Source organism: Tachypleus tridentatus, chromosome 12 (genome assembly GCF_004210375.1).
Source record: "Tachypleus tridentatus isolate NWPU-2018 chromosome 12, ASM421037v1, whole genome shotgun sequence".
Classification (NCBI taxonomy): Eukaryota; Metazoa; Arthropoda; class Merostomata; order Xiphosura; family Limulidae; genus Tachypleus; species Tachypleus tridentatus.
The window spans coordinates 66,493,638-66,507,281 of record NC_134836.1 but is presented as its reverse complement, the minus strand read 5'-3'; the positions used below and the strand labels follow the sequence as shown (position 1 = coordinate 66,507,281).

The window sequence follows — 13,644 nt, the reverse complement described above, 5'->3', positions numbered from 1 at the left end:
GTTTTAACTTCAAGTGTTTAGAAAATAATGCACCACGTTTTGCACCATATACAACTTCACACATAACATATCACGCTGCCTGCTTTTATTTTACATAGATATTTGTAGATATCAATAAGGATGTTCAGTCTTACGAACGATGGAACGAGTTAGAATCGAGTGTGGCCTCTGTGGGTTAGTCAAATTTACCCTTCAGTCACACTGATATGCTAATATTTAGATTGGTGCCGAGCTCTAACAATACACAAATAAAAACATTTATCATTACACATACACTACAACATATCATAATTTAGTTTTTTGTTGAGCTAATTTTCATTATTTTCTGACTTTGCTCAGCATTATTACATTCTTCGTGATTTTTGTTAGTGTCTTCACTTTGACATCGTATCTCTATTTGTAATCTCCACTCATTTACTTACTGGGTTTAAGAATCAGTTGAGAATGCCTAACAGTGGATCCAGTTTTATGAAAAATCAGATTGATTACGGTTTGTTACGTATACATTTCTTGAACCGATTGTGAAATAATGAATAGTGAGGATTCATGGCTCGAAATCTGTTTGGTGCGAAAATGCACTCCGAAATTTGGTGAAGAGTGATCCCTATAAAAATGATGATTCAAACCCAACTGTTTGTTCATACAAAGCTTGGCGTGAATACTATAAATTAGTTGTCTTCCATCTAATCTATTAGTTCAAAATTGTAGACGACTTTATACAGACAGCCCTCTATGTGACTTTGCGCGAACAATTTTTAAACAAAAATTTCATCTAAATGTTTCAAATTCACTGAAAGTAAATATTTAACTATTGGTCGGTTTTTCGATTTTGTGCGTGTATTTATGTTTAGAAGTTTGCGAAAATAGAACGGAAGACATTTCTCTGTAAAAGTTTGAGAACATTTCGTGTGTTAATGTTTTCTTATAGGAGCGGAAGAGAATCTGTAAGAGTCGGTTTAACTTGGAAGAATGGTCGTTTTCCGCACATATATTTTCATTTTCTCCGAGCTATGATTGGCTGATAAATATTATACGTCAGTTAGACTTTTATATATGCTTAAGTTACTAGCTTTAGCTAGTACTTTGACCAAGTATGATTTTGTGTTTTTAAGCCGCGTGTATAAACAAATGTAGGCAATAACAGTTTAAAGCACCTACATTTTTAACACTACAGAAAGAATAGTGTCATTTGTCTACTGAAAACAGCGCGAACAGTTTTTATTTTTTTGTAAACTTATTTCTATAGGGAAAGAACTATAGATGCTGTTCAACACTTCCATACTATACAGCTTATAAGTAGCACGCAGAGCGAGTCGTGTCAGGGATTCGAGAGGCGTGTACAAACATACATTAATTATATACAGAAAACCTATGTTGTATTCTTGAGGCACGTATAATTTCAAATATCAAATTCATACATATGTATAAAACTAAATATTATAGTTCAAAAGCGAAATTCATGAAAATGCATTGTTGTACATCAGTCTATTTTGTTTGTGAATAGAGCCGTGTTTTGTTAACTATCTACATATTTATTTGGGTTTCTTTGTCTTATTTACTTATCCACCCTGTCGTCTTTTTTAATGGTTTGCTTCTCTTTAACTGTATCTATGTGCATGGTTTTCTTGCCTGTATGTTTCTATGTAGTTTTAAGTCTCTCTAAATGGTTATTTTGTTCTCTGTTTATCAACTTATCCTCTGTATACTTAGCTATCTTATTGTAAGTCTATCCCTATACGTCTTGATGTCTTCTTTTCTTCCTGTGGTGTTATTTTGTATATAATTGTGAGATCTGTTCTTCATGCGTGTTTGTTTATCTGTCTTATAGGATTGTGCTGCATGTTTTATTACCATAACGACCGTTTTATTTCACCATTTTTAGTATCTATTTATATATAGTTAATTACATTGTTCTGCTACATCCGCCCTCTGCCTAGTTCTATCATTGCCATATATCTGTCCCTCTGTACTACCTATTGTATGAATGTAACTGCCTGTCTTATTCTCTGTATTGTTGAATAAATTTAACTATATATCTGTACGTCTTTCGTTCATTTCGGTGTTTTCCTTATTGTATTATTGTATATATTTACCTGATTCACTGTTTGTTTCTTGTGTTGTTGTTGTGTGTGTTTTAATTCTCGTGTTTTCTACTTTTATTCATCTGTTTGTTTTTTTCTAGTTTTCTTATTTTATGCCTACAATTATCTATTGTGTTGTTTGTTAGTTTTCCTATATTGTTTTCTTTAATTAATTGCAAGGATGCCATTTTTCCACATGCAACTCTAAAATTTGTGATTCGCTCCCTGCCAGATAATGGAAAATTAGAGATAGCCAGTTGTGCAACTTTGCGTTTAACAGCCACAAAACAATTATTCATCTGTCTATTCATTTAATTGTATCACCGCATATATATCTCTACCTATATCTCTTGTCGTCTGTCTATTTTTTTATGCATTGTTGTCATTTGATAATATTTCTTCGTCTCTCTATTAACCTGTCTAACTGCTTGTCTATTTCTTTTGTTGCTTGTTGGTGTAATTGCCTTTCTGTGCATTGTATTTGTTTATCTGTTTGTTACCTATATTCGTAATTCTGTACTGATCTTTTGTGTTTTATTTATCTCTTGCTATATTTTTCATGTCCTCATCTGTTAACTTTTCTTCTCGACTTTATTTTCGTCTATCTATTTATTGTATCTACTTTTATTCTTTCACTCTATTTATCTAAGTACCAGATTTGTAACAACGATAAGATAATTAATATTCATACGAGTTATTTCTAAATCAAATATACATACATATGTGTGTAATATTCCTTTGGAGTTAAGTTTATTTTTATTTTTTTACTTGACATCCCACTTTAGACTGTCTTAAGTAATAAATAAATAAATTTAAGAAATGTTTCTTCTCACTTATGCGTTTCTTATTTTAGCTTCCCCTGCTCATTATGTCTATCCTTCGCCTTTCCTTCCTGCTTCCCCAGGACTGATTGTATCACCACATGCCCAGCTGTCTCCGGCAGCAGCTACTGGACACTTCTACGATTATGCAGCTGCGTATCCTGCTCAGTATACCAACGGACTGGATCCATCTTATCCGATTTCAGCAGTGACTACGACGCCCCCTGCTGGTCATGGAGGAAACCCTTACTTATCCACTGCAACTTATGCCTATCCTCTCCCTCACCCTCTTCATGGAGCAGCTCCTGCTATGTATCCTGTACCTTATGGCTCTCAGCCTCAAATACAGGAAGCCAGGATGCAATAATGAGGCCTTACTTCTGTAAATTAGAATATTAAATATGATAATGAACAGGACATTCTACCCAACCTGCGAAATTAAAGTTGGCATGTAAGCATAATTTATGAACAATTGTAACAAGAAAAATTGAATATGTTATAAATACAGATAATGAATACAACTTGTCTACGTATATAATTGCGTAACTTATAGTTTTTCGTTTTGTATGTCGACTGTGATGTGATGCAATGTAATATGTATGATGTCTTGGTTAAACATATAAATAAGAAACATAACTTTCAGAGCAGCTCATTATTTAAAGTACTTAACTTGTTGCTAACTGTATAACTGTTAGAAAAATTGTTATTGTTAAAGTACGTTATGTTCTGTGATGAAAAAGGGCTGATTATAAAGTATACGATTTTTGAAAATTAGAGAATCTGGGTACATTTCAAGCTAATAGCTTCGTGAAAGTACTAAGAAAACATTCTCCATTTGGCGCATTGGTATTATATTTATTTAAATCTTACGATTTTACTAGTTTCCACCATGCCTTGTATGTTTTTGCTCTGTAATAACCTCAGAATAATTTACTCAAAAATACTAAGATACATAAGTAACATGAGTAACAATGTTTTTTATTCAGGTTTTTTTCAACATCCATTCATAGTGATAAGCTATTCTATTAGTTAGTAATGAAATTTTCAATTCAATAAAAGAAACCTTATAATATATATATATATATATCAGTTCTCAGCCCAGTATTTCTTTTAACACTTTATTATTTTCTTTCAATAAAATATTTAGCAACCTGTTCAGGCTCGATCTGGCCAGGTGGTTAGGACGCTTCACTTGCAATCTGAGAACCGCGGGTTTGCATTCCGTCACACCAAAAAATGCACGTCCTTTCAGCCATAAGGTCGTTATAAAGTCACGGTCGATCTCACTTTTTACTGGTAAAAGAGTAGCCTAAGAATTGGTGGTGAGTGATGATGATTAGCTGCTAAATAATGGACGGTTAACGCAGATAGCTCTCGTGCAGCTTTGGGCGAAATTCAAAATAAATTGAAATGTCAATGTTATTTAAGACGTTTTACGGACATCAGTTTTGAGTATAAATAATTCAGCTTTTTCTGTACTTCACGTCAGCTACAACGAAAAACCTTTTAAGCCAGAGAGTGTGATTAATTTTTCTGTCATACACTGACGGTTATTTATAACAGTTACTTTTTTTCATTTGCTTAGTACAGGCTTCCTGTGAGAGAAGTTAACGTTTGCTTGTGATTGGGTAATGATGCTGTTCCAAAGGTCGTTTAGTCTCAGAACTCAGTGAAGGTATTTAACACAGTAGTAAGACGTTTCTCTACAGGTATATAACACCGAAGCTATCAAAGTATTTCACCTTATTGTTTAACACGAGGTTAAAGTGTGATCATATGTTACATTGAAATTAATTCACTGAAGCTATCATTTTCAGTTCTCGTAGAAAACCATACACCTGCCAAATCTATTCAAACCTTACCCTGAAAAGAGCGAAACTGAGAAATTTATTCTACTAATTTAAAATTGAAGAATTTAAGTTGTTTCCCAATTGTTTAATATAAAGTCCAGCGACAATACTGAATTCTCACCTTTCAATACAAACCAGTCCCAGACACTGCACATTCACTGCCATTTATGAACAAAGATAGAACCTCGGATCGGCTTCATTTTACCTGTTGAACCATGAGCCACAGTCTCATGCATATGATATTGTGAAGCCTTGATGATGATCTAGCAGATGCGAGTAAGACCTTCATCCTTTATAACATTACCATTTAACAATAAACACCCATTTTTCACCAAGTACAAACACACGCTCACTATCCTGTGGTACTTCATCTGCAATAGTTTTAATTCTGTAATTTTGGAATGGGTACGTTTATTGATCAACAGGAATAATTTGGTCTCAATATGTATCGTTACGTATTAATGTTATAGTTTGCTTCTTTAAGAAAAGGATGAAAAAATAGAATATTTCATTCTGTTTAAAATCGATTTTCTCATTCTTTGTAGATTCAATACGTTCGGAACCCAGATACCATGGTTTTGAATAAAATCCAGTTCCTCATCCAATATGGATCCAAGCGTTCTTTATTTGTGTTTGAATGTTACAAAAAGAAAATCAAGGGAAAAACGAACGGGTGTGGTTTCAATTTAAATATTGCAGTGTTAGATCTTTTGCACATTACTGCGCTAGAACACCAGTTTATTGAAATTTGAAAGATGAAATGAAAAACTTATTACACATAAGTATAGGCTGGTTTGTTAAATTAGTACAAATTATCTATAATAATTACGTTTTGAATTGTAGAATTGTAATCAGCTCCAAAGCAACGAAACAATTAAAGCAATGGAGCCATTTCTGTCAGTTCTACTACTTGCAGCATTAGCACGAGCGTTCATGACAAAGTAACTTATAAATGTGGTATGTAGACTGAGTTCCTGATAATACTGTTTAGTATCAGCATTTCATGTCGTTCTATTAGTAGTACAAAGAGCGGTTACTCACGAAACTGAAAAGAAACGTCTGAACACATTTTCACGGTATTTCAAATTAATAGACTATTTTTAAAACTTTTGTATGAGCCTTTAAAATAAAACACCTGAGCTAGAGTTTCAGGTGCTGCGTTAACTAACAGGTTCATAAAATTCCAGTTTTGAAAGCATATAATAAGCTTATCTAAATAATATCAAACGATAAAACAGATGTATAATTACATATGTGCGAGTGTCTAACTACACAGCAGACTCTGAGATTTTCTTTTCTGACTTCGAGATATTTCTGAGTATAGCTTTTATTTCTACTTACCAATCACTATAAATTACTAACTATATTAATTAGTTTATATCATGTCATCAAGTCTAATCCTATATAAGCAACAACAATTTTCATCTGGAACTCTGAGCTTTGTTACAGTGTTTTCTATTTATCGTTTATTTTTGTTCTGGATTTCACGTGAAAGGTCGTCAATTCAACGCCATGAAACAAGATAAATAGCACATAAAACATCAGTTGGGTCGTTGAGGTTTTTGGTTTTATATATTTTGCCATGGCTTCTTAATGGCACTATATCAGTAATTCTTGATTTATATTAATTCTATATATAATATATATATATATATATATATTGTACTAGCTAGATGCTTTCTATTGGTGTTTTATTTTAATTGTTTCTTCAACGTTAACTATCAAGTTTGAGCTCCCAGAGACAGTGATGTCTATAAAGCTTTAGACTACAAATATTAATTGAACTTTAAAGCAAATATTTTAGTTCATAAACTTTTTTAACAAGTGAATCAATACAGCTTTAGGTGGTAACTTAACACTGACACTAAATAGTTTTATTTTACAAATTTAAAAGTAATGAAGTTTTAGTTTAAAACTGAACAGTTGAAACATATAAAGCTTTTAAACTGCAAACTATGAAGAAGAAACTAACGCTTTGGAGACACATTAAACAGTTCCTCCATTAAAGTAAGTATGTCATTTAGAAGATTTTCAGGTTAATAATCATGATTGTTTTAACATATCAAAGTTTATATATGTGTCCGAAACGAGTATTGTTTGCTTTAGTGATGGATAAGAGCTATTTTAATCTGCTTAGATTCAAATGTAGGCATTTTTCCTTCTCAAATGACCAAATTTCCATTATATTTAACAAAGTTATTTTTAGCTTACACAAAAGACACTTTTGATATAATCTAACTAAAATTTTTCATTTTATATATAAAATCGGACACAAAAGTTTGAGATTAACCGTTGTTACTACCAAATCATGTACATTTCAAGTGTAAACTTGAAATAAGGTGGTCTCGAGATGTGCTGAAATTTATTAATAACCGTAAAAAACAAATGTACAAGAGATGAGTAATTATGTTCATTAATAGTAATATATGCAAACGGAAGATATATATTTGTTGTTAATAATAACTTTTATATGCTAGAGATTAATGAAGTTAATAATGTAGTAGAAATAGGCATATACAGGGTGATGTAAACTTCCGAACTGCTACGATACTTCTAAGTCCGGCACTTAGTATGAATTTTTTGTTGCACTAAACTTATATTTTCTTCTTTAGCAATAATTTATTCGGATATCATTAACTTTACAAAAGCACGTAGAAGTGATCCTGTTCTGATAATATATCGTGATACTAACGGTGCACATTTAGTAAAGCTGAAGTGCAAAACTCATAAAAGTTATAATGGGTGCCTTGTTTGTTTGTTGTTGTTTTTTCGACATCATCCTGTGTTATGTAATAAAAAACCCATATTTGACTCAGTATCAGACAAATATATACGTGATAAACGAATTACTGAGTTTTGTGAAATTATAATGATACGTGTAGCCCAAAACCTTGATGTACAAAAACATATATTATACACGCCTGTATTAAATGTTGTTATCTGTTGTGACGTTTAAGAACCAATGTAATGCTCTCGTAGTGTTAAAGCCAGCTGACGTTTTACGAGAGTATTAGGGTTATAACAAATGTTTTACGTCCGTTTCTGGGCTAACGTTATATATATATATATATATCTAATGTGAATCCTTATTGTTTTATGTATTATTATTTGTTACTCTGTAATCGCTAGTTTCAATGTGACAAATTATAATTGTACGTAATGCAGATCGGCTCTTGAGTGTTTAGGTAATGACCGATATATGTCTTTATTTTTGTTTCCGAGTCATTTTTGATGCATAATGCTTTGTTTACTTATAAAATTTATGTAGTGTATAGGAAGCAAATCATATGCTTTTATTTCTTAACCAAATGTGTAATATAAAGGTCTTGAGAAATAAACTGTAGCATTTTTTTTATTTTCACCGTATTGTCTTAAATAGTGTTATAAACAAAATAACAAATTTTTACTTTTGAAGAAATATTATTATAACGCCGTCACTATCAATCATCTACATAAAAGTCTAAACACCTTAAAAGACAATATTTTGTAAAATATAATTTACTAAGCAGGAAGAGAAAAATGATTTTACGAAGTTTAATAAAAACAAATGACACGACAGTTGTTTAAGCACAAATAGTTTATTGAAGAAACTCATAAATTAATTATATATTGCTTAAATTAATACAAACTAACTACATTCCACATACCAAGTACGTTAAATACGTAGTAATATAAGGGGCAACACAATCACTACCACTGCAATAGCATATCTATATTATCGCATGGTTGTTCTTTCGTTGTTCGGCGTTTTAAATTATTTGGTGAGAATAATTCAAAGCCCGGTTTACGCAAACAATAAGTTTATTTCTTCCTTAATGTTTTCAAAACGGTCTTCCTGTATAGGCCTACAGTTATACAATAAGCCACGTTTACAAATAACGCTAACTGCACTCTAAGGTATATAATAAACTTACCCTGTAGGCCTACTACTGACTCACTCTTTTAGGTATAAATAACTCTACAATACTCACAACTATGCTATACTTACAGTATATTCTAGCATTTACAAGTAAACTTGATGTAAAATCTCATAGAATTATTTGGGTATTCTACACCTATCTTATTTGACTTCTCTATCATTACAACATATTGTTTCGATCTGCAGCTCTTTATAGCAAACAAAACAATTACAATATTACAGAATACCTTATAACAATATCATTGACAACATTACGTCACAGGTACGTTAGAAAAATGAAAAAGAATTCGATAAAATGCTAAGTAGTACCATCATCATTTCATTGTTATATACCTATTTCTCATTTTGTATTTTCCCATTGATATTCTAGTATTATATTCTTAGTGACATTTTGATTCAACAGTTATTTTAGTTCATCCGAATTTAATTATGTGGTTAGTTTTAAAAAGGTACAAGGTTATACTTTATTTTCCTATATCTTGGAGAAAACTGTAATATTTTAGTTCTTTTAACCTCATTACAATGTTATACTTATGGTTTAAATTTTATTAAACAGTTTTATCGCAAGTAACGCCGGACTGTACCACTGGTACGAAAATTTCATTGACATAAAGAACGTGAAACATCCATACTCAAAAGATACGATATTGATTCATAACGTATTCGTCATTTCAATAAAGAACTGTTAGAATGCATATGAGTAAAATAAGAATATACAATAGCCAAATGCCTGTCTGTCCCACTCTGTTGAACAGTTAAACAAAGAAAAAAAATACATCAAAATGCTTCTTTTAAAAAGTATTCTACAAACAAAGAAGTCCTTTCTTTTTGTAATTCCAAAAACTTGTTATCTATATATACACCAATCTATCATTCTCGTATCTGATGACAATCAAGCTGAGAAAGAAAAACTTGAGAACAAAAGTTTTTTTAAAAAAAAAAACGAAAAATACGGTAGTTCCTTCGTCGGCTGATTAAAAAATGCATTTCAAAGATAATAGCATGAACAGAAAAAAATACATAAACATAACCATATGGTTGCGTGTATATTTATTGTTGTTCTATTTATACACACATACATATATATATATACATGTTAGTATTACACATATGCATGATTTTATTGTACAGTTTCGAATAAATTTATTTAAATTGAATATCTCCCCTTTAACACCTCTTATAGAAATGGCAGTTGACAAAAAGTGTTCATTAGCTTTCTTTTTTTGAGTTCAGCAAAATGATGAAAAACTGTGGCATCCAACAGAATAAACCCCGAGACAACTTATTGAACCTGAGTGCTCTGTTATGGTGGATACACCAATTGCATTGATTCACAAACATTTTTACCAACAATGCACTGGAGTCAGTCTCCTTTGCTTCAAAAAAAGGCAATGTAGTTTTATTTATTGAAATAATACATGGAATGACAAAAGACTGTTTTAATTGGCCCATGAGACAGTGGTATTACCAACACGCTCTGATCCAATGAAATGGGTTGATTATATATTTTACATCTATCAATCACTATTTTTTAGAAAACTTTCCACTGAATTGTTTTAACTGGAATCTGCAAGTATGTATATATTACCAAGTTAAACGTTTCGTATGATAAAAACAATGACTGTTATGCTCAAAAGAAATATTATAACATTAATAATTTTCAAGAACACTGACAAAATTTGTTATTAACTTAAGAAGTTTAATAAATATACAAACACATGCACGAGAAGAGCTTTAGATAATTAAAAAGTTACATAGATAAGTATAGCGAGTTTTATTTTAACTTTACTCGTTCAAATATTTTAATGTGTGTGTATATAATTGTTTGAAGTAAAATAGACGTACAAACATGTCCCTAACAAAGTATTTCGTTAAAGCGCCGGATGATGGAGTTGACTTTGACAGATTTGCATGAAATAAAATTGCTTATCCAAATATTTCCAGTAGAGCTGAATAAAACTTGTCTGTTGACATGAAACCATCGATTTTGCATTTAGAGGAAGAAAAACAAAAAAATCCAGGTCACATGAAATCTTCCCACTGCATTAAGTAGTAGAAACGAAAAAGAAAAAAAAAACGGACCAAAAACGTTATTGTGGGAAACATAACATCTGTCACAAACTGTTAATATTTTTTGTTGTTGCAAGGCTGCCTTAGCACCCCTATTGATCGACATCAGTGTTTTCACTATTATGGATTTTTTTTCCCGATGAAATCAGTATTATCTACAGAGCTTTTACTGAAATATTGTATATTAAGTGTCCTTTAAACATCTTACAATGTATCTTCTGGAATACAATCCACAGAAAGCTGTTACTTTGTATTATTCAGATATAGCGATTATTTCTAACATCCTACACTTTCAGATGAATAAACTAGTCTTCTTTAGGTTGTTTCCAGGAAAGAGTTCTAGCTGCAGAGTACATTGGCACCAATTTTTAAAATTATTTGATGTACTGGGTATATCTACCAGTATATATATATATAGACAGGCAGTAGTAGCCCGTGTACTTAATAACATTACAAAACAAGGGGATACAAGACAACACATAAAAAGCACTGCAACAAGTCGTAGCCAAGCCGTGACAAGCAAAATGTGACGTTAGGAGTCCATAAGGGTCAGTGGGAGAAGTCGCCACAAGTAGCAGTACCCAATACAATCAAGATGGATCTGTGTCTAGAAACGAGGTTAATAGGATAAAGGTTTTTACAAGTCACGGAAATACAAGTTGCCTCTACAAAACTTCTATTTCACCATTCATAAAAATGAGCCTTCCCACATACTATCATATACCCCAAGCGACTGGAGATTGAATTGGTATTCATACAGTTTCATACAAAGACATACCGATCAAGTTCACAGATACATTGCCTTACTACTCGACAACTGAAACGGACTCTGCAAAAACATCATTGTTGTAGACAAGATGAAGAATGAAAGGCACAGGAAGGAGAGGTGTGCTGTTGGACAACCTAAAAACAGATCCTTTCGAAGTATAAACTACTCTGCATGACTCTAGTTATGACGTATGGTTATTAGAAAGAGCAAGTGACGTTGCGACATTGATTTCAACGATACGTTGTGGTTCTTAATATAGCGTACTAAACTCTCAATGTGACTACTAGGTTTGGTGTTTTGAATTTCGCGCAAAGCTACATGAGGGCTATCTGCGCTAGCCGTCCCTAATTCAGTAGTGTAAGACTAGAGGGAAGGCAGTTAGTCATCACTACCTACCGCTAAATCTTGGGCTACTCTTTTACCAACGAATAGTGGGATTGACCCCACGGCTGAAAGGGCGAACATGTTTGGTGGGACTGAGATTCGCAGATTACGAATCAAGCACTCTAACCACCTGACCATGCTGTGCTCATAATAATAGGTAATTGAAACTTGTATCAAAGAAAAATTTTACAAAAATAAGAAAAAAAAAGTGTTACCTTTTATAATATTCTTTCATTAACTGTTATAAAACAATTTTTTTTAACGAAAGTAAAGCTTTATATAAACACAAGAATTTGTATCTTTGGTGCCTTTTGCCCAACTTACGTTAAACTCTTCAAAAGAGCGATGATCCAGGTACTACGTTAAACAGTATTTTATCCACTCGCGATCGTGCTTCGCATAAAGAATTCCCTTGCTCAAACTTTTATTGTAACAAACGTCATCGAAAATAAATAATACACCAAATACTTTTTGACGAACTTTCTACAGTTTGCGTACATTGATTTTTAAGACTACAGTGTATAAGCAGACCAGAGGAACAAATGTACCTTAGAATTGCTTACTGATCTTGATTCCAGAGTTTTTCTTTCAGCAAAACAGTCATATATTTTAAAGTTTTGACAATGAGCTTACAAAAAGTATCAGAAAATATGTACAGCTTCATCGCAATAAAGTTTTCTTGCGTACGAGGATTCTGTTTCGTAACTAGTGTTGAACTATGTGGATAAAAATATTGCTCCGATCTGAGTAGATATTTCGTTTGAGCCCATTTCTATCCTAAACATCACTGAGCAAGTTTTCCGGTTCCAAAGAAGATACTCGAGGCTCCTTTCTTTGAAATATGTCCTTCACACTACGTCGTTTAATAATCTACCAATAGGAATATATATTTTTTAAAAGTTTTAGAAATTCCTTTGACCACAAGTTTAATAGTAGGGGTGTTGTTATCGGATGGTCAGATATTAGCTATAAACCAAATATACAGGTGGTGACATGGGTATATGTCAAACAAGTGTGGGTACTCCTGTGTACAATATGATTCATGGTTACGACGGACAGCTGAAGCCAATGAATTTTATAGTGAAATGATAAGAAACTGATCTGTGTCTAAATACATTGAATAATTTAAATATTATTTTTTTGAGAATTAGTCCAAAATCACAACTGAATCGTATTTGCAATTAGTTATTAATTTATGAGTAGTTAAAGACATTATTAAATAACTAGATATCATGAGTTACAAACGTTATATATCATGTACTGTTAACGGTGAGTAGATTAACCCTAGCGATAAGTCATTCATTCGTCTAGAATAGCACCATCTCTTTAATTTTCGCTGAACCTTTTAGCATAAAATACACGATAAAAAAAGCGAATATATACTTTAAACGTTTTGTTTATCACAACTATAGGGATATATTAATAAAATGTCCGTTTACATAATAATACTTCAGTTTATAAATTATAATAAGAGTAATTCTTTTAATTAAGCAGGTCCTAATGGCTGCAGTTAATTTTTAAAAAGCATTACAAATGGAGCAAAAGAAATACACATCTACTGTACTTTTTATTTTTATAAAACAAACAGATTTACAAAAGTCCCTGAAATACTGTACATGGCCTACGCCTGCTTACAGGGACATACTTAAACAATATTTAGATCAATATCTACATGATACCTTCGGAAATCTACAGTTTCTTTTCTTTCAACATTTTAGTTAGAAACTATACGGCAACTACTTGTACATTT

The 13,644-nt window shown here is 32.0% G+C and overlaps 1 protein-coding gene across 1 annotated transcript; it reads left to right on the top strand.

Moving 5' to 3' along the window:
- The first annotated feature begins 444 nt into the window (after nucleotides 1–444).
- On the top strand, nucleotides 445–8,106 carry LOC143235650 (uncharacterized). Its single transcript, XM_076473876.1, has 2 exons — nucleotides 445–490; nucleotides 2,935–8,106. The coding sequence occupies exons 1-2, from the start codon at nucleotides 445–447 to the stop codon at nucleotides 3,267–3,269; spliced, it is 381 nt and encodes a 126-aa protein (XP_076329991.1). The 3' UTR covers nucleotides 3,270–8,106.
- Nucleotides 8,107–13,644: the final 5,538 nt, after the last annotated feature.